Raw genomic sequence first — 21,563 nt, 5'->3', positions numbered from 1 at the left:
CCTTGTTGTTGATCACTGGAAGCTGAGTCACCGGTTTTATAATAACAGGCTCTGTGCGAGCACCCTTCACGACCACAACAGGTTTACTTGCGACCCCCGACACTACCACTTTAACTTTTTCTGGTTTCACGGCAACAAGGCTCGACGACCCTCTCTCGGCTACCACAACTGGCTTATCATCTACCCCTCTCAACTGGACCACTGATTTCCCACTGGTTACTTTTCCCTTTGAGCTGATTTCACTGGAACGGATCATGATTACCGTCTGTGAGGGCTTCCTGGGCTCCCCCTCTTTGTGTATCAACTCAATCATGCGTGTCTTATAGTTATATGGTATTGGATTCTTATTAATATTTGGTGCTTCTGGGGCTTGAACCTCGATCCGATGAGTATCGATAAGCTCTTGTACAGCTGTTTTTAGTTTCCAACACTTCTTTGTATCATGCCCAGGGACCCCTGAACAGTACTCACAACTCACCGAGTGGTCAAGATTTCTAGGGGGAGGATTTGGCATTTTAGGCTCAATTGGATTCAACATGCCCAACTGCCTCAATCTGTGGAAAAGACTGGTATATGATTCCCCCAGTGGAGTGACAGTCTTTTGTTTCTGTGACCTCTCATTCTTGAGGGCTGGGTTTGGTCGGAAACCTGTCCCGGGGGGATTTCTGTAGGCCCTTGGGGGTGGATATGTGTTTTGTGGAGCTGGGTATGGATTTTGTGGAGCCGGCGCATGCCATGGCGCGTGTGCCAGAGTTTGGGTATAGGTTTGTGCATGATGGACGAAAAAATGGGGATCTGGCGGTGGGTAGTAATGTTGTGGAGGGCTATATGGAGTATGGGGGTAATTTTGGTGGTAGGGTCGTGGTTGGCTAAAGTAGGGTGACGGGCCTCTGGATCCGAACCAGGCTCCGGACTCAACAGTTGTGACATCTTCTTTCTTCTTTTTCCCGAGCACACCCCCAGTGCCGCTTTGAATGGCCTGGGTGGTTGCCTTGTTCGCTGAATAACTCATGATCTTGTTGGACTTAAGCCCCTCCTCGACCATGCCTCCCATTTTTACAACCACATTAAAAGATTTGCCAATTGCGGACACACGATGACCAAAGTAGGTCGGCTCCAAAGCCTGCAAAAAGTAATCAACCATCTCGCTTTCTTTCATTGAGGGATCTACCCTTGCTGCTTGCTCCCTCCACCGGAAACCATATTCTCTAAAGCTTTCACTGTGCTTCTTATCTAGTTTGGTCAAAGATAGTCGATCTGGAATGATCTCAAGATTATACTGAAAGTGACAAGCGAATGCTTGTGCCAGATCATCCCATGTATACCATCTTCCGTGATCTTGGTGGGTGTACCACTCCAATGCGGCTCCGCTCAAACTCTGACTGAAGTAAGCCATTAGCAATTCATCCTTTCCTCCGGCTCCCCTCATCTTACTACAAAAACCTCTGAAATGAGCCACCGGATCACCGTGTCCGTTGTACAAGTCGAATTTGGGCATTTTGAACCCTGCCGGTAGTTGTACAATTGGGAACAAACACAAGTCTTTGTAAGCTACACTCAACTGACCTCCTAACCCTCTCATATCCCTGAAGGATTGTTCTATGCTTTTCATTTTTCTGAACATCTCTTCCTGTTCAGGATTTCTAGCCGGTTTTTCTGCTTTCTCTGGTAGGTCAGAATGTGGATCATGTGGATAGGCTTCAGGTGCTTTGAAGGTAAGCTTTGGGGGATAATACTGGTTGTCCTGCGTTTGGAACACAGGTTCACTCGGGGATTTATGGAGTGCAGTTAATGGAGATGCCACAAAGACAGGGGTGATTGGCGGAGGAGGGTATGGAATTGATTTTGGTGGTGGAGCTTGTGGCGTATGAGAAGTAGTGCCATGGTAGTGTTAATAAATGGGAAAGCCTGGATCGGTGGAGGGATGATCCTGAGACTGAGCTAATAGTGGGGTAAAAGCCGGGTTGGCTGGGTAAGCTGGCGGTGATTGCCCTTTGGACCAAGCCTGGTACATTTCGGCCATCTGTTGCTTAAGTCCTCTTTCATTTTATAGACGTCCAACTCTTCTACCTCAACACTAGTGTCGACATCTGGGATAGACATGATTTCTGGTATTGGTCCCTTTGATCTGGTTTGGTAATGATAATGTGCCAGTATCCTCTAAATAAACTAACTGCTTGAATTCTCTAGAAATCAACAAACTTGTTGGTTTTTAGAGTTTTAACACATATGCAATTACACGTTGGGATGCAATGCACCTAGGCAATTAACCATTTCTATCATGCATTTGCTTCGGTTGCGTGCGTCATTCCGGCCTCTCATAATTGTGCCCCTTTTTAAGCTTACTTTATTCTATCCTTCTTTATTTATTTTTCATTTTCCCTTTTTTTTCTTTTTTAGTGGTGGTCGAATCCTATAGAGATTGCCTACATATCATGTCCCCTCATGAATCAGACCGTGCATAGTTCTGCCTATAAGTGCGAAAATAAAGACACCATTTTTGAATTTTTCCATCTTCATTAGCAAACGTTTTCTACAAGGCAAAACATTTTTGAAAGGGAACTGGCAGACTTGATACAGACTACAGACTTTATGCAAAAAGGGAAATGCAAACTCCAATGGAAAGTAGACTCTGAAGATAAGGAAAATACAGACTCAAACTATGAATGACTCAAAGTTTTGAATTTTGGCGCTCGCGGGGCGTCGTTCGGCCTCGCCGCGGGCTTTGGTGCAAGGCCCCTTTGCAGATCTTTCAAATCTTCCATGATCTAGTGGACATAAATCATTATTGAAGCAAAGTAGGTGGTACGGGACATATCCTCACAAGCTAGGCTCTTTATGGTGATGTAGTGCCCGATATCGTCGATTCTTCCCTTGATTTTGTCCCTTTCCATAAGCAATCGCTCTATTTGTTGATTTCGCGTCCCCAGCACTTGAGCGTTGTAAAAGAGTTGATCCTGAAACTCATTCATCTATTTCTTCATTCGGGCCATCAGATCATAGTAGTGCTTCTTATCTGTTCTGGCATCTCGAGCTTGTCTGAAGATCCGATCTTCGTAGTCCCTCTTCATTTGTTGCATGAACCGTACTTGCTCTTCTGTCTTCTTTATCCATTTCCCCTGGATTCTCCCTAGAACAGCTTTAGATTTTTCCAGGTCTTCTTGATACTCGAGGACTTTCTTCTTTAGACCGTTTATGAGCCTTTTATCAGCCCGGCTTCTCTCCTGGCTTCTAGCAGCTATTTTCATTTCCTGGATTTGAGTTTTGAGGACCTTGTTTTCCTGAGTTATTTTTCTCCTTTCTCCCTCATCTGCAGCGATATGCAAATCTTTCTCAAATTTCAAATCCATAACTTGCTTCTCCAACTTGCCTATTGTAACCCTGTACTCGTGTTCTTTAGCCAACCAATCCCGCTGTTCTTGCGACGCCTTGACGAACTCCTAGAGATAGGGTCTTTTAGCCGGCCTTTCGTGCTCAAGTTCTCCCTTGTACCAAGCAAGGTATCCTGGCGCCGCTTCGCCTTTGGCCCGATCCTGCATGCATGTATCTGCTTTTAAATATTGTCATTCACTCCAGATCTGACGGACTCTTGCTTCAGGAAACTGTCCGTCAAGGCTAATCTCAATTACTTGAGCACTAAGATCTTCCTCCTGTGGCACTATTTGGCATCTTCCGAGTTGTCTCAAAACCCGATATGGCGCATAGGGCTGAATGCTCTTAAGCCCCATCAATAGAAAGTGGGTCCTAGCTGCCGGCATATATATGACCTCATCAATGGGCAACCATCCTAGTGTCCACTGTATTTGGCTGGCGGTGAGGGTCCGAAAGAATGATGTCCACGCCGTAACTCCCTCGGGTAGACTGACCCCCTTTATTCTTAAAGGGAATTCTTCTATGCAAGTTTTCTTTGAGGAACCATAACTCAAGAGCTGGTAACGGTGGCAGAGATGCTCAGTCATCCATATTTGTAGCAACAAGTTACACCCCTCGAAAATGTTCCCTCTGGCTTTGCAGGCTGTAAGAGCTCGGAAGATATCAAATACTATCATAGGTGCAAGAGTGCTTTTGTCTTGAGTGAGCAAGGTACTGACGACCCCGGCTATTTTCAAATCAATGTTTCCGTCTTTCCTTGGAAACACCAAAAGGCCCGAAAAGGTTATCATAAAAGCCACTCGTTTATGCTCATCCCACTTCTGACGGTTACTTTTGCTGCATAGCTTGTTACCCGGATTGTTGAATCCTCCGACATGACCGTATCTATCGTATATGAAGCGCAAATTACAAAAACCTGCGGCCAAATCTGGGTTATGGACCGTGCTGGGTATCTTTAATGAATCTAAAAATCGATGCGCGGTGACAGCTCTCAGAGCAACCAGGTATTTTTGCCTTATCGGAACTTCAGCATTTCCGATGTATCCGGCTATTTCCTCCAAAGTCGGGGTGAGTTCAAAATCGGGGAAGTGGAAGACATTGTGTGCCGGGTCCCAGCAGGTGACCAAAGCTCTTATGATATCCCCCGAGGCTGGATTTCCAATAAACCCGTAAAACCTTTTAGATATTTCTTGACCTCATCTTGCTCCTTACCACCTAAATCATCCCACCATAGCCGCAACTTGAAAGGGATTTTAGTCATTATTGAAAAAGGTTCATTTTTTATCGTGCTCATCCTGCACATTTATTAATAAAAATTATTTGACTCAACAAATTGACTATTTTTAATTTTCCACAGATTAAAAGGAAGATCTGGTTCCGAACACGGCTTTTCAGCACTTCGGGAACGAAGATTTTAAAGCTGGGTGAGTCAACCGGTCAAAAATCCAAAAATGACTAAAAGTGGCCATTTATGCAAAGTCGACCTTCCGGCGTCCCTTTCGGGAACATTCGACTATTTTTGCCAAAACGGCGTTACTCGATTTATTATTGACTCTTTTTTTCTTTTTCTTTTTCAAATTGAAATAAAAGACCCAGTTGAAAACACGACCTTACAGCGCTTCTAGGAGGAAGATTTTAAGGCTGTGCCCGCAAACCATTTAAAAATGACTCAGGGTGGCTGTTCTTGCGAAAATAGCCTTCCAGTGCCCTTTTGGGGACATTCGGCTTATTTTAAACAAGAATGGCGTCACCCGACTTATTTATGACAAAAATTTTGACATTTTTGTAAAAGGGGAGGTTGGACCCGATGAGGGTTGCGTACGTATCCCGCACCCTGTGAGAATCAAACCGGCGTAGTTCGGGAAAATAAACTATTTTTGAAAACAAGACCTTTTTGAATGAAACAAACTATAAAAATATTTATTTCGGCAGAGTTTCGACAGCGTTCGAGCGTTGGTTTTCTAAAACTAGGCAGTCAACTCACTATGCTGTTATTTCTCCTTTTTTTTCAATTTTCCTGACATTCAAAAACCGGTCAGCACGCAGGCCCGAAACAAATAAATGCGCGGAAAACAAATAAGATGCATCAGGATGGTCTTTTTATTTCAGGTTGCTAGTCCTAGACGGACCCAACCCCTGTGTTGAGTCCCCTATGTCAAATGCAACATGATGCAAATAATCGTTCCTACTAGGGATCCGGAATGAAGTCGCGATATTCTAGGGTCAAAGCCTAGGTATTTGTTATAGACTGTGTACCCGAGCGGACAACTCGAGTCGAGGAGGGAGTAACGTACCGGGGACCCGCGAGATCGTCTGGCTTTGTAGCTTGTCCGGCCTTTTTCTTATTTCAGGGTATGACACTAACAGAATAGGGAGTCTCCACCAGTAAGCACATCCCCGGAGGTAAGAAGAGAAGGGTTTCGACATAGTTTATATATAGTTCAGATAATATCAAAGAGGTAAAAGCAGCATTTAGCACATTACGCCCAAACATGTAAAAATCAGATAATAAACAAAGCCAATTATAATAATTATTCCAAGCTCGAATTCTCGAACCCTGAACCAGAGATCCTGGGTTCCATCCCCAGCAGAGTCATCAGAGTTGTCACATCTCCTTTTTACCCGCGCCCGCAGGGGCGCAGAGGGAGTTTTTCCAATTAAAGGACAATCGAAACGGGATTTTATTTAAAGATTCAGAGTCGCCACTTAGGAGATTTATGGTGTCCCAAGTCACCGGTTGAATCCCGAATCGAGGAAAAGATTGACTCTGTATTACAGCCCGCGAACCAGAAATCCGGATAAGGAATTCTGTTAACCCGGGAGAAGGTGTTAGGCATTCCCGAGTTCCATGGTTCTAGCACGATCGCTCAACTGTCATATTCGGCTTATTTGTCTGATTTTAACAATTATGAACCTATGTGCAAATTTTAACTCTTTACCGTTTTTATGATTATTATTATTTTTAAGAGAATTGCAACGTCGTGAAAACACATCTCGAACCATGTCACATCAATGCACCCGTGGTTATGGACACATTTCGACTCCATTGAGATTTGGATTTGGGTCACATAAATGTGCACCCGAGTTTAAGAAAGTAAATTATTTAAAGCGCGCCTAAAGTGACTTGCGTGTTATTATCTTTAGGGAGGGCCGTGAAATTCACTAAATGGCTCATCCCGAATTCTAAATGCTTTATTTTAACCATTTATTGAGGGCCCTGCAATTTTGCATTTTTATTCGGCGAGGCTCATCTCATTTTATTTAAAGGCCATTCCTAAAGAGACTATGATTTTCTACCTTTATTGTCTCTACTGATAAAAGAAAGGTCCTAATTAATTAGCATTATTAATAAACCATCATTGAAAGTATTACATCACAATATCGAATAAAAAGCTTTAGTGAGCACACTAAGATCTTCAGCAGGTTGGGCTTCAAAGGCAGCCCGAAGGAAGGAAAAATTGTTAGCTTTAAGAAAGGGGAGGGCTTACTGACGTTGGGCCTTAAGTAGAGTCAGGCCCAAGTCCGATTTGAGCAGAAGCAGTCACGTTTAGGCCCTCAATTGAGCCTTGATCTCCCACTGATTTGATTTGAATCTTGGCCTACTGATTTTATTCACAACAGCCTAATTATTGGCAAACAAATAATCAATTCTAAATTCAAATTAATATGCCAACTTTCGAGTTCAATTATCCTACGCATAGTCACCTGAGTTGTGTAGGGTTGACCAAACATACTGAACTCGTACTCCTAAAACCCATATCAATTTCAGATCGCTATATCCTAAGGATTTCTTTGTATGTGACTTATATCCGCAAATGAACTATCTAATACATTTAAAAAACAAAGAATGCCTGATCTTACACTAGTAGGAGCCCGTAATCCATTTTAAAATCAAGTTCCAATCAGTAACTTGCTTATCAGGTCTGAATCTACTTAACACTACAGCCGATATTTTCTGCTAATTACTCACAATAATTTGAATTTTCAGTTGTGAATACAAATGAAAATCATAGATCCTAAGAGTAGTTTCCTGTTCTAGCTATTTTTAATTTTAAAAAGTTAACTACACAAAAGCAAACTAAACTATACTAAGGCTAATGAATAATCATAGTCCAATAATCCAAATAGTCCAGTTTTAGTTACAAATAAAAATCTATTGAAAGTCTAAGGCATACATGAAATATAATGTGCCCGAGAAATCAACCATAGTTACAAACGAAAATTCTACTGGAATTTGATACTACATGGATCACGAAAGACATATCAACAGAGATTCATTCAGCATTTTACTTCATGTTCACAAACTCGAAGTTACAGGATATGTACCTGGATTGGAAAAAACAGAACAAAAGAAGGAAGAGCAGTCAGCAGCAGCACAACAATAATACGAGCAACAATACAAACAGCAATCCACCAACAGTCCAGTAACATATGCAGAAAACCCAGGTGGATTTGAAACCAGTTAAAACCAGAACACTTAAACTGAAAGAGCTCAAACGACCTCAGAAATGAAATCAGAAAAACACACTACTGCAACACTACACCCAAACTCATCTTAAGCTATCTCGAAACCTGTTTGTATTCAAACTTTGAACTCTTTTCTCTCTCTTTTCAGATTGCTTTTCTCTTCTAAGGTCTACCCAAAAGAAAAACCCAGACCAGACTCAAAAAGATCCCCATTTTTACTCTCTCCAGACCCCTATTTATACCCAAACAACTTACCTTTCCCCCTCTCAAGAGCACTTAGGCAGAAACCTTAAACTAATTCTGCCCATGATCCCTTTTTCAATTCCACTAGAGTCCCTTTTTCCCATTATCCCTTGTCCTTTCCTTATTTAAATTCAAATAGGTATGGGCACCTATTTCTTAATCCATTTCCTTTAAACCTTCCCCTACCATTATGTTTTGTTCCCCGTTAGTATTTTAACAATTCATTAGTTTAATGGTATTTTAGTACCCTACTGTCAAACCATTCAACTTAAACTACTTTCAAACCTTTTCAATCCCAAAATACTCTCCTAAAGCCCCTGAAATTACTGTCCTACCCAATCCCTTTTACCTCATCAGCTATAACCAATCCCCTTAATCATATAACTAAACTGAGTCCTAATTAATCAGCAAACTACATCACCTATAACCAATTTAATTCAATTCACCTAGCAGTTCGAACTTAGAACTCAGATTAGATCAAATAGCAGACTGATGCAAAGTTGCTAAGATACACATGTACATGGGATTAACTGACTACATTCACAATTCTAAATCAAACTTAGGTAGAAGGAATGATCACTGTAAACATACTGAATCGACAAACAAACTGAACTCATGTGCAAAATGATGAACAACAAAGAAAAGGGAACTAAACATCACATGAAATGAAGCAATTCGAACCAATATTCATAGTTCTAAATTAACCTTAAACACAAAATGTAGGGACCCTGAGGATATACTGAATGGAACCCTAAGGCTGAAAACAAAAAAAATGACACCAAATAACTTGACGAGAACTACTAAACTACAGACATGAACGGATTAATCGACGAAACTGTTTATAACACATGTTAATCAACAGAAGGAAACTGGACCAAGAAAAGGGTCCGAAAGAGTAGGAAGAGCTACTTGACGAAAATGACGAACTACTCAGTCAAAATAAAACAAACAACAGAAGGAAAAGGAAAACAAAAGGAAATACCTCGAAACTTCCAGGCCAAACCCCATCCGTATCAGTTTGAACTTCGTATTGAGACTTTGAAGCGAAAACGGACCTTAATCGAGTGTTCTCGACTGAGAACACTTGACTAAAGTCGGTTAAGGCCTCAAATCTTTTGGATCGATTTCTAGCTTTTGTTCTTCTAGGTCTCGTTCAGTCGATTTCGGATTCGTCCAGTTCCGGCTTGATTTGAGCAAGACTAACATGGGATTTGGGACGAGGGGGTCAGGTGGAGCTGGGGTGTGAACCTGGGACTGGTTGGGTAGCTTTAGGGTTTTGCTCGAATCTTTGATTGAAGATTCGAGACAAACCGGGATGATTCGAGGTTAAAGGGGTAGGGATCTGTGTTAAGGGTGGTTAGGAGGTTCACTGGTGTGAATTTCACGGCCATCGTAGACGGCGCCGCCGGATTTTCAGGCGAAGGGAACGAGGGCGGCTAGGGTTTGGGGGGCGTCTCTGAAGGGTCTGAGAGAAAGTCGGTTAAGACCTCAAATCTTTGGGGGGGGGCACGGTTTGGATCCCTTATATACATACGTGGGGATTGGATCCAAGTCGTTCGATCAAGTGAGATCAATGGCTTGGATCAATTCCCTTATAGGAAACGATGTCGTTTGGTTTCGTTGGGGGGCTGGGTCGATCCGGGGACAAATGGGTCGGGTTGTGGGGATTATGCTGAGGCGTTAGATCAAAAACGATTCAACGGTTGTGATTTGTTGATCCTGAAACGCTGTCATTTTTATTGAGCTGATGGTGGGGTAAAAGTCGGGTATTGGGGCGTTCGAATTGGGCCGTAAGGATTTGGGCCTTGCGGATTTAAATCAATTTGGGCCCAATTTTGATTTCTTTTTCTATTTTTGTTCTTTTCTACTTATTTCCTTTTTAATTCCTAAATTACAACCAAAATCCTAAATTAAATCATAAAATCAACAATTAACTTAAAATATTAGCTCTTAATAATAATTATCACACGAAATTAAACACCAATAAAGATAAAATCACACAATTTAGACACTAAATGTTAAAATGCAAAGTACATATTTTTGTGATTTTTCCATTTTGTAAAACAAACTTGATTGTTTAATTAATTCCTAATTTGTAAAATTAAATCCTAAATGCACATGCAAAACATATTTTTATATTTTTCTTAATTAAAGTAGAAATAAACATGCATAGAAAAAATACAAATAAATCACAAACAACACAAAACCATTTTATTTTGAATTTTTGGGAGTAGTTCTCATAGGGTAAAAATCACGTGCTCACACCTTGGACCTTCTCAAATAGAGTTTGTGATGAGAGAAGTATATGAGGGACACTGTGGAAATCATGCAGGAGGAAGATCCTTTGTAAAAACTCTAATTAGAGCAAGATATTATTGGCCAAAAATGGAAGAAGATGCAGAAAGCTTCGTGGACAAATATGACAAATGCCAACTATATGGTAACAACATGCATCGCGCAGCAGATTTATTACATCCGGTTATTGCACTGTGGCCTTTCATGAAGTGGGAGATGGATATCGTGGGTCCACTACCACAAGCCAAAGGAAAGGTACAATTTTTACTAGTACTAACTGATTATTTTACCAAATGGGTAGAAGCAGGAGCCTTTAAACATCATTTGGCGAAACATCATATACCAGTTTGGATTTTCAAAAGAAATCGTGTGTGATAATAGCCCGCAATTCATAGACACAAAAATCACAGAATTCTTTCAGAGTTGGCAGATTAAAAGGATAACTTCAACACCTTATCATCCTGTGTCCAATGGACAAGCTGAATCAACAAACAAAGTTATTATTAATAACTTAAAGAAAAAATTGGAGGAGTCAAAAGGAAAGTGGCCAGAAGTGTTACCAGGAGTCTAATGGGCTTACTGCATGACAGCAAAAACAGGTACGGGAGAGACTTCGTTCTCACTTGTGTATGGTGTTGAAGCCTTAATTCCAGTTGAAATAAGTGAACCAAGCACGAGATACACCCAAGCAACCGAAGAAACAAATGAGGAAGAGATGCGAATAAATCTCGATTTGCTTGAAGAAAGGAGAGAAACAACTCTGATAAGGATGGCAGAACAGAAGCAAATTATTAAGCGATATTACAATCGAAAAGCTCATCTTAGTTACTTCAATATTGGGACTTCGTACTCAAAAAAATCTTTCCATCATCAAAAACGGCCAATGCAGGAAAATTGAGTCCAAATCGGGAAGGACCTTATAGGATTCGAGGTATTACTGGAAAGGGCGCATATGAATTGGAAACAATGGACGGAAAAGTACTCCCATCAAATTGGAATGTTGTTCATTTGAAGAAGTATTACTTCTGAAAGGGAAAACCCCCGATCAGGTAACGTTTATGCAAGGTTAAGATTTTTTAATTATATTAACCATTTTAGATGATAGTCACAAAGCTAGCCCACACCAAATGATAATTTTAGACATAAAAGACACGCGGGATGCAAAATCATCCCCAGTCTGGGTTACAACCTTTCTGATGGAAATAAAAAGGGTTAAACAATCATTATCTACAAATATACCTCCGAGTCTCGTATGTTTTTCCTTTTCAGGAAATGGACCACATGGAAGGAATAATCAAGTGCTCGAGATTTCATACTTCAAAGCTCTAACACCTAGAGGGATTATATATATATATATATATATATATATATATATATATATATATGGAAGACGAAGAAGACTAGAAAAGTCAGAATTCAAGTTAAGCCTGAGGCAATCTACCCAACAAATCAAAAGTTAAGAGCAAATCAAGAGCCAAAAACTCAAACCTGATTCAAAAACCTATGATGAAGTATACATTCGTAGATGTAAATTACAAAATTTATGAGTATCTAGGTTAAAGGTAATATTTAGTCGTGGGTCGCAAGATATACCCTTGAATTTTGTAAAATCTATTATAAAGAAAACGGTTATGAAAGAATTATAGATGTTACTCAAATACATGTAAAATATACAGTTTGAAAGATCAAGAATACAAAACTTCCTCAAGTTATTCTAAGAAATATGTATGTTCTTACTTCTTGTTTCATATGTTTACACCAATATGAAGTTGAGACGTCTTCTTCATTAAGTGTCATTTATAAAAGGTCCATCTTTTATAATTCGTGCTTGTTCAAAAAAAGTCACGGAGCATTGAAGCATTTTTTATGCAAAGTTAAATAACAAAGGGTAAACAAAAACCTAAATATTAAAATAGGCAAAAAATAAAGCCGAAATGTAAATATCAAACTTTGCTATAAGGCAAACATTTGTCTTCAAACCCCAAAATAAGACAAGGGTAAACCAATAAGAGAGTAGAACAGAAACTCAAAATAAGATATTATAAGAGTTGGACAAAAACTCGGAAAGTAATATTATATAAACTTGGTTAAAACTAAGCATAAACTTAGTTCCGACCTAACTATTTGATATAAAACCCCAAAATAGACTAGGGGTAAAACTTTCCAATCATTACTAAACCCCAAAATGGACCAGGGGTAAACTTCCCAAACATTCCACTAATAAAAAACAAACAAAACAACAAACTTTTCAATTAAACTTTCACTATGGGGCAGGTTCCGAACCAGTATTATCATCAGAAGGCTTCAAGAGGGCATCATTAGCAGCAAAAGGTTCAACTTGAGCAAAAGAGGTTTGAACAACAGCTTCACCAGGAGTAAGTTCATCACCCATGAGAATGTCAACCTCAGGTGAAGAAAAGTTTTGACTCTGCTGAGTTTTCTCAATAGTTTCTTTAGTTTTTACAATTTCAGCAGCTAAGTCAAAGCCTTCCTGGCTTACCTCCATTAAAGTTTCGAAGCGCATGTTCAAGAAAGTCCAACTAACATCAACAGTAGCTTTGTCCTCAAAGGCTTCATAATCCCTCTCCCACTGCTCAATTTCGGTGCTTAGCTCTTCCTTTTCAGTCAAAGAAACATCATAAGAAGCTTGTAAGGGGGCGAGTGACCTCTCTAAGAATTGAACTTTGTTAGAAGACACACGAAGATATTCTTGAGTTTGAGTGAGCGTTTGAACAAGCTCCCAGGTGTAAACTTCCTTTTGGTTCAGCAGTTATTTCAAATCTCTAATTTCTTCAGTGGCTTTGGAAAGCTGCTCGGCAAATGGAGACTCGAGGAGGTCTTTATCCTTTCCCACTTGACTGGAAGAGGCTTTCTTATTCACCAAATCTACTGCCATTACCTTCACTTGTTTCTCCAAGGTACACTTCTCCTCATCTAAAACTTCTTTATCAAGCTCAAGGCCTTCAAATTATTCCTTCCAGTTGTCCGCTTCGGTGCGATAGTCGTTCATTAATTGCTCAGTATGGATGATCCTCTTCATCAGCTCCATGACAATTAGGTTGATCCACATGAGGAAAAGGAAAATGTGATTATCAAATACAGATAAAAAGAAAGTCACATGCAAAATAAAAGCTAAGGCTTATACCTTTAAAGATGAATGGACAATTTCATTCATCCACGTTAAAGAGCTGTGGCTTTTCAATTTGGACTTCTCAACTGGGCCAATCAACGGTTTTAATCATACATCGGCTTGGCCAGATTTCTTCAGAAGAATACCATCTTCAGGAACTTCGATGGTAAATTTTTTTCATTACTCTACTGTTACTGGAAGAACCAACTTCAACATGAGAAGTTGTAACATTAGGGACAGTTAAGGTGGTCAAAACAGCCACGGGCAGAGCAGTGGTAGCAACAATAGGTGCGGAGAACTGAGGATCAACTAGAACAGATACTGGGAAAAAGGCAAGAGGCGCTTCCTCGGAAACAAAGTCAAAATATTCATTATCAAACCCATGAGAAAAAAGTTGTTCTGTAGAGTCACGGGGTGCGACAGGCATCTCTTTATCGGAGCTCACCAAAGTGGGACTTTCGGGCTCGTGCATGGGAATTGAACTTGGAGGAGGAGTGGCTTTGTCATCCAAAATAATACGTCTCCTAGCTCGAGACCTACAAACTAACGAGCCCTCCTCTTGATCCTCTTCACCCTCGGAACCGTGTGCCCTATCAGCTTTTCTCTTTGATGAGGAATTCAAAATCATCTCTTGATCCATAGACAGAGAAAGTCTTGAAGCAGCAATAGATGCGGCGCTAACACCCCAAATGGGAAACCCTAACGAAGAAAAAAGTTAGAAAATTTTCAAGTAAATATGGAAGCAAGATAGAAAATTCAAAGGAAGGATACCATGCGTCTTTACTTTCCAACCAAACCTATTAGAAAGGTATTTCCAAGACCTTCCTTCCATAGTAGAAACAATCAACAATTTTTTTACCCAACCACGAAAGTTTGCAATCTCCTCAACAGCTTCCATGGTTGCTGAAAAAAGAAAAATATACAGTCGCGAGATTGTAAGTCCTTGTTTCTTCAATAGAAAAAGAAGAAGAAGGTTAAAAAAAACTTACGTGCAAAGTTCCATTTTTTTTTGGAAAAGGCATGTTCTTTTCACCAACTAAACCTTTTGTGGGATCAACAACGAAACGGGCATACCGACCCCGATCCTTGTCTTCTCCAGGACTAACCACAACCCTTTTACTCCTGGCCACGAGAGTAAATACCCAAGAACGAAACAACTTGGGGGAATATAGATGAATCAAGTGATAAAAGGTAAAGGGTAAAGAGCCCAAATTTGACAAGTATCTTAAGCATGACATGACTCTCCATACAATAGGACCAATCTGTCTTAAGCAAACATCAAAGAAATGGCAAAATTCTATATTGACTGGATCAATAGGTGGTCTGAAGCCTAATGTATAGGGATATTTATAAACAAGGGAATAACCAACTTTGTATGAAGTGATCCTTTGATTTGCATTAGGGACTAAAATTGGGAAATCAGATTTCCAACGACATTCTCTTCGCACAATAGAAATCAAGCCCTCAGTAATCTGGGAAGGGTAAACATCAGCACGATCATGCGAAATCATAGATGTAACTTGATTTCTAATCGATTCTCGATCAGTAGAGAAGAAAAGTTCAGCAGGAACAATCTCATCAACAGTGGGTTCTCGAAAAGGTTCACTAGAATCCCTACTTCTAGTAGAAGATCTATGAGAAGAAGAAGCCCTAGTTCTAGAAGACGACGGGGGAGTAACACTGGGTTGAGAAGAAGAACCACGAATAGACACGGACCCTAAACTACGTAATCTGCCACCCTTTCTACATCTGATATGAGCAGTTGAAGGGGGTAGTTCATCTACAAGAATAGTTCTAAGAGGATTGGGGTTTGGTGAAGACATGGATGCAAGAAAGTGATGCATGCTGAAGAATAAGAACAATTAGAGACGAAGAATGCTGTAGTTTGAAGGTTTTCGTGAAACTAAAGGCACATGAGGAATTTATAGGAAGAAGCAACTGTTATGAAAAGTGAGTCATGATGGAAACGTCATAATGAAGTAGTCATTTCATGACAGCCGCAGCCGCAAAAAAGCCCTAGAAATAGGTGAAGAGTCGCAGACTCAATTGATGAAGGCCACGTGGCACATGCATTAAATGGAAGTGGCATACGACACATTGGTTCTGGAGAAGGCATAATGATACATGGAAAACGGCGGCAAAAATTCCCGCCATAAATACATACCACTTCCCAAATATTGCAGAATATTCGGCAAGTAGGGGGACTATCTGTATTGGCAAAAATAAATATTGCACGTGGATTTATATATGTGACTGATGTGGCAAGACATATGGATCACTAAGAAAACGACAGCTGGAGAGATGCATTAAAAGAAGCGCGAGTTGTAATAGGTACGAGCAAATCACCCACGAGATAAAAGGGGTATGGTCGCTCGAGTCTGAATTGCTATATGAAGAGACGCCGGAAGAATGAATCAAGACAGTAAAGAAGTAAGATTCATGAATCGTCAATTAATGTTCATGAATGATCATAGACGTTACAGAATCTTCATGAACAGTTACGATTGCCAATTATATATAACGTTTCATTAATATCATTAATGCTCATAATGATTCAGTAATAAAATGGGGAAAACGTTGTACTTGTAGATCCCTATATAAGGGAAGGGGATTTCACTTGTAAAGACACGTTCTGATTATTATTGGAATACAATTACCTTCTTTTGCTTTGTATTGATTACTTTGCCATTTTATATTCTAATTTCCTTTATTATCACCGAGAGAATATTAAATTTCTTGATTATCAGTAGCCGAGTACTTCTAAAAATAGGCTTTGACCGAAATACCTTTTTTTGGTTAAATACTGTGTACTAAATCTTTCTTTTTTTCCTGGTTGAAAAGAAGTTGCAAATTTTAGTGGCAGAAAAGAAAGTAAGGGGCAGGGAAAGGATATTTCCCCTCTGATTTTTATATTTCATTTTCCGTCTTAGGCCTCTATCTTCTCTTTTGAATTTGTATATTCTGGCATTTGGATAATCTTTGGTTCACCACATGCTCGATGATTGTGTGGAATCAGTCATTAATGCTTGCATCAACATAGACGACATAAATTACATTTTTTGGGTGCGATCCTTACCCGGACCCTGCGTGAATACGAGTTGTTCGTGCATCAGGGTAAAAAAGGGCAGCCCGGTACATTAAACTCCCGCTATGCGCAGGATCAGGGGAAATGCCGGACCACAAGGGTCTATTGTACGTAACTTTAGCCTGATTTTTGCAAGAGATTATTTTTACGGCTCGAACCCGTGACCTACGGATTACGCGACAACAACTCTACCAGTGCACCAGAGTATTGTTGTAAAAACATGCTCGAGGCCAAATAAACACTGATGTTTTGGTTGAGAATGTGATATATATGAATTGAAAGTATTAGGTTGGTCACACTATTTTTGTTTGGCATTTTAGTTGGAAAAGCATAATCTTCCATCTAATCCGTTCCCTTTTATTCACTTCTATAGGTCGTTCATATACCATTATATATTACTCCTATTTGCTGTTAATCCGAATCATTTTAAGAACTTCCTTCTCGCTGATAGATGATTGAATCGTCTTTCAAAAGAAATAAATTTAGTGGAGAATTATCTTATTAATACCAAGACACGAGATCTCAAAAAATTGTTGGTTACATCTGTTACACGGGTAGCACTGAATCCATTGCCCGCTATTGCTTCCTGTATCTATTTGTTCGAGTAGTGGAGAATTATCTCAGCTAATACAAATAGTTATAGGTAGCAGCCCTCTGTGAGTTCAGTGCTACCCTTGTAAGATATGTCCCAACAATCTCATAATCCTTACTTTTATCCATGTTTGTTGTAGTAATATCTGATATATGGGCCATCGGTTCACACAGTATTAACTTAATTTTTTAAGGGGAAGAGTCCACTAAAGTAGCTTGCGCTTGGGCTCTTGCACGTCGGCCATGCGTTGCACTATTGCACGGGCCTGGCGCACCCCACTTTGTATTTGCCTCTTTTCGTTTTTTTGAGCCGAGGATCTTTCGGAAATAATTTTTCTACTCCTCGACGTAGGGGTAAGGTCTGCGTACACACTATCCTCCCCACCCCACTAGTTAGCATTTCACTGGGTCGTCGTTATTGTTGTAAGGAGAGATGGAACGGTTGGGTTACTGATTTCTTAGTCCAATTAGGTATGCTTTTCCTTTGATTTTCACGAGTGTAGGAAATGCTTTCCACTTGTGACAAAGTCAAAGCAGTCCGCTGTTTATAGAAACAGGGGCAGACAGCCCGGTGCACTAAGCTCCTGCTATGCGCTGGTCCGGAGAAGGGTCGGACCACAAAGTTTTATTGTATCCAGCCTTACCTTGCATTTTTGCAAGAGGCTGTTTCCACGGCTTGAACTCTTGACCTTTCGGTCACATGACAAAAACTTTACCAGTTACGTCAAGACTCCTTGCGTAAAGGGAGATATTCAGATATTCATTTCTATCTTAATGATGAAATTTGGCTCAGGCTGCACTTTTGTTGGGGTCCAATAGTCCACATTCTTAAATAACATGATAAGCAAGACATTGAGGGCACCAAGAATTTCAATTTAAAACCAAAATCAAAGTCCTTGACAAACAAATACGATAATCTAAACACGCCTTCAAAGAAAGGGGTGGAGCCGAGGCAGATTTAGGATTTAGATTATGTAGATTCAACTTTTAAGGTTTTTAGTATTGAATTCATTGTATTTTTAAAGTCATAGGTTCATGACTACCATTTGTTACAATTTTAATGAATTTTTACATATAAATTTATGCTCCATAGCGAAAGTACTAACTTCAAATACACCCGAAGGTCATACTCTACCTTCCGAAAATACTAGGTTCAGATGAACCGGACAGTCATACTCTACCTTCGCCCGTAGGGTGGAGTGTGTGAATGGTACAATATGCGACATTATAAAATTGCAATGGTAGGACCATTTGTTTGTAGCAACTTGACCCTCCTATCTCTGCAGTTTCTGTGAGATTCGAAGTGCTGGATTGGTTGTATATCAATCTTTGTGTATAGAACCCTGATTTCCTGGAATGATGGACTTTTACTTTCAAAGAGAAAGCATGTAGTCACTCTGATTTCTGCAGTTTATGTTGTCGAGGATTCTGCTTCTGTTGTTTTTTACCTACATTCCTGCTGACACTGACTGCAGTAAAACAGACTCAAAGCAGAGGACTGGTTCCTGTGGTATAGATTGTTTTATCATATATTGTCCACACCAAAATACTACTAATATTTGCCTAGTGCGGTTTATATTTTCTGCGTAATTTACGAGCTATTGCACAGTAAGCAGGTTATCTAGTGCGCAGCGGCTGCGTTTTTTTTCTGAGAATTTTCTAAAAAAAAAAAACAAATACTACTATTATTAGAATACACTGCTACTCTGCTAATTTGTATGAGAGCCATCAGCCTCCCTGATGTTTCCTTTTCCACTATCTGTTCTATCAAACGTTCTCGTGCAGTAGTTCTGCCCGTTAATTGGTCTACAACTTATTGCTGCATAATCTCTTAAATCTACATCCCAGTTAAAAGAAATTATGGAATCAAAAAATTTATTGCAAACAACATATGAGAAGCTATACAAGATGTCATTGAAGCTCTTCTTCAATTCTTTCTCATTTTCCCTTCTATTAACAGAAATTCAGTTTCAATCACTTCTTAGAAACTGCAAAACCAACGATTATTCAGTGGAAAATGACTGAACATGATCCAAACGCATCTATAGTCTAGTATTTACAAATTGCTCAATTTAGGTCATAGTAAAGAACTAATACTAAGACCACTTTTGACATTTAGAAACATGCCATGAGCCTTTCAAAAATCCACATTCCATGTGAAGCTCAAAAACATTTTGACTCTGAAAATGTGGCATTCACTAATGGTGCATGTAGTCTTGGCGTAACTAGTAAAAAAAAAATTCATGTGACTAGGAGATTATCGGTTCGAGTCGTGGACACAGCCTCTTGTAGAAATTCAGGAATAGACCCTTGTGGTCCGACCCTTCCCCGGAATCCGCGTATAGCGGAAGTTTAGTGTTGCGCGCCCTTTTATTGATGGTGCATGGGCGGAAGAGGATGCGGCGGCATGTGGTATCCAACTGGAAGAACATAAGGTGGATGGTGTCCAGGAGGAAGCATGACTGGTGTTCCGACTGCTGACACGTGGTGCCCCGGTGGAGCAGCGACCGGATGACCCATCGGAGCACCATACATACTCAAACCATGCATATTGGGCTGGTTTCTTTGCCCGACATTGGGTCCAACTGCATTTGATGGGCTTGGATTGGTTTGTTGGCCTGTTATAGGAGTCTGATTTGTAGCAACCTCCCCATTGTTGACACTTGTAATGTCATGTATACTGGACCTTCTCCTATCTCTATTCATGGAATTTAATCGGATAAAGTACTTTTGGGCATGACTAGCCACTTGAGTTGGTGTTCTGGAAATCACATAATTCCTTGAAATACTTCTCCAATCTCCCTTTCCAAACTTATCTAAACCAAGCAAGAATAACCTGTAAACAAATGGTAAGAAAAGTATAGTAAGCACAACGACGAATTCAGGACTTTAAGTCTGCATCTACTACTTCTTTGTGACAATAGGTGCGAATCTTATACAAATATACATTGTACATTTGCAACTAATGGTAAGATCTTATAAGCAATTATTCATAAAATAAGCCATCAATTATATCTACTCAACCCAGGGGCGAAATTACGTTATCCGAAAAGTGGCTAATTAACTACTCTTCTATACTACGTATATAAATAAAATATTAGGTTTTAGACGTATATAATATATACTGGACATTCTTTGTTCGGATTTTTTTTCATTTTTTTCAAGTTTGAACACATTTGAAATTCATGACTTCGCCATTGACTCATACATGAAGGTAGTGCACTAGAAAAACTCTGTTTTAGATTAAAAATGTAGTGTTACCTATGCTCTTCTTCAGTCCAAGGTATTCCTTTTCTTCTTTCTTGTTCAGACTTGGAACTTGCTTTTCCTCCTTGACCAATTTGGTCATGGACACTAGCTGAAAATCCATTTACATAACCACAATTGGACCGCCCGGTCGATATCCCAGAATAGCCATGGCTGCTATCTTTGGTTGATGAAGATGTTTCCTCTCCAGTGTATATTGGAATTGGAACATTGCCAGCTTCAATATCAGTAACATCATCCACTAACAGTTGGTAATGTTGTTTTAGTTCTTCAATGGTTTTACTTGGAACCATAGAAGCAATCTTTTGCCATTGTAATTTGGAGTCCTCAATCCAATGAATAGCAATTGCATTTTCAAAGGCTTTCTCTTCTTCTCTACTCCACATTAGTGATGATGTTGATGTTGATGTTGACATGTTTCTTTTCTTGATTTGCTTCTGCTTCCTTTTTAGTTCTTAGTCCAATTTGGTAGTGTGACAGCAGTGTTAAGGGAAAAAAAAAGAGATACTTTCTTGGTAGATTTCTTTGTTAATGCTTCTTTCCCTAGAAAGAAGGAAAAGAGTAGAGGGCAGAGGATAGGAGAAGAATACTGTTTCAATGTATTAATGGAGGAGGACCACTTGTGACTTGTGAGGTTGAAGTGATGGGCTGATTTGTCATGTTCAATATAAAGTCATGCAACAATTTGGCATAAAAACAAAAAGAAGAATATAAAGTGAAATTCCCTTTTCAATTTCCTCACCCTAAGAAAAAGAATTTAAAGAAGAAAAAAGAACTACAGTATGATTGAATAGACTAAAGTTTCAAAGTGGTAAAGACCCCATTTGGGTCCATTTTCAAAACCTCAAAAGTGAAAGTACACCATGAAGAGTTTCATCATGAAAAATGAGAAAATTGCAACAAATAATGATTAAATTGGTTGGAATTTCAACAAACAACAACAAATTCGACCTTAGCCTACCTTATGATAATCCTCGGCTCAAGTCAAAATGGTAAAATGGAGTAGCAATGATTGAGAGGACTTTATAGTAAATTGCCTAACATGATTTTTGAATTAAGCGCCGTTATAGCCCGGGATATAAAAGGTACTATTTTAAGGACTCTTTCAAGTCG

The 21,563-nt window shown here is 39.7% G+C and overlaps 2 protein-coding genes and 1 pseudogene across 2 annotated transcripts; 2 read left to right on the top strand and 1 right to left on the bottom strand.

Moving 5' to 3' along the window:
* The first annotated feature begins 10,467 nt into the window (after positions 1 to 10,467).
* On the top strand, positions 10,468 to 10,948 carry LOC138879059 (uncharacterized). The gene is made up of 2 exons (XM_070158634.1): positions 10,468 to 10,632; positions 10,679 to 10,948. Exons 1-2 carry the CDS (start codon positions 10,468 to 10,470, stop codon positions 10,946 to 10,948), a joined length of 435 nt encoding a protein of 144 aa, XP_070014735.1.
* Positions 10,949 to 17,286: 6,338 nt separating this feature from the next.
* Positions 17,287 to 17,463, top strand: LOC138880578 (U2 spliceosomal RNA; annotated as a pseudogene).
* Positions 17,464 to 19,046: 1,583 nt separating this feature from the next.
* Positions 19,047 to 21,004, bottom strand: LOC104214088 (transcription factor MYBS1-like). Its single transcript, XM_009763701.2, has 2 exons — positions 20,445 to 21,004; positions 19,047 to 20,019 (listed from the first exon to the last, which is right to left on the bottom strand). The coding sequence occupies exons 1-2, from the start codon at positions 20,864 to 20,866 to the stop codon at positions 19,554 to 19,556; spliced, it is 888 nt and encodes a 295-aa protein (XP_009762003.1). The 5' UTR covers positions 20,867 to 21,004; the 3' UTR covers positions 19,047 to 19,553.
* Between the last annotated feature and the right edge of the window lie 559 nt (positions 21,005 to 21,563).

This window comes from Nicotiana sylvestris, chromosome 10, assembly GCF_000393655.2.
Source record: "Nicotiana sylvestris chromosome 10, ASM39365v2, whole genome shotgun sequence".
Taxonomy (NCBI): Eukaryota; Viridiplantae; Streptophyta; class Magnoliopsida; order Solanales; family Solanaceae; genus Nicotiana; species Nicotiana sylvestris.
The sequence above is the reverse complement of the archived record's forward strand: the minus strand, read 5'-3'. Positions and strand labels throughout refer to the sequence as shown.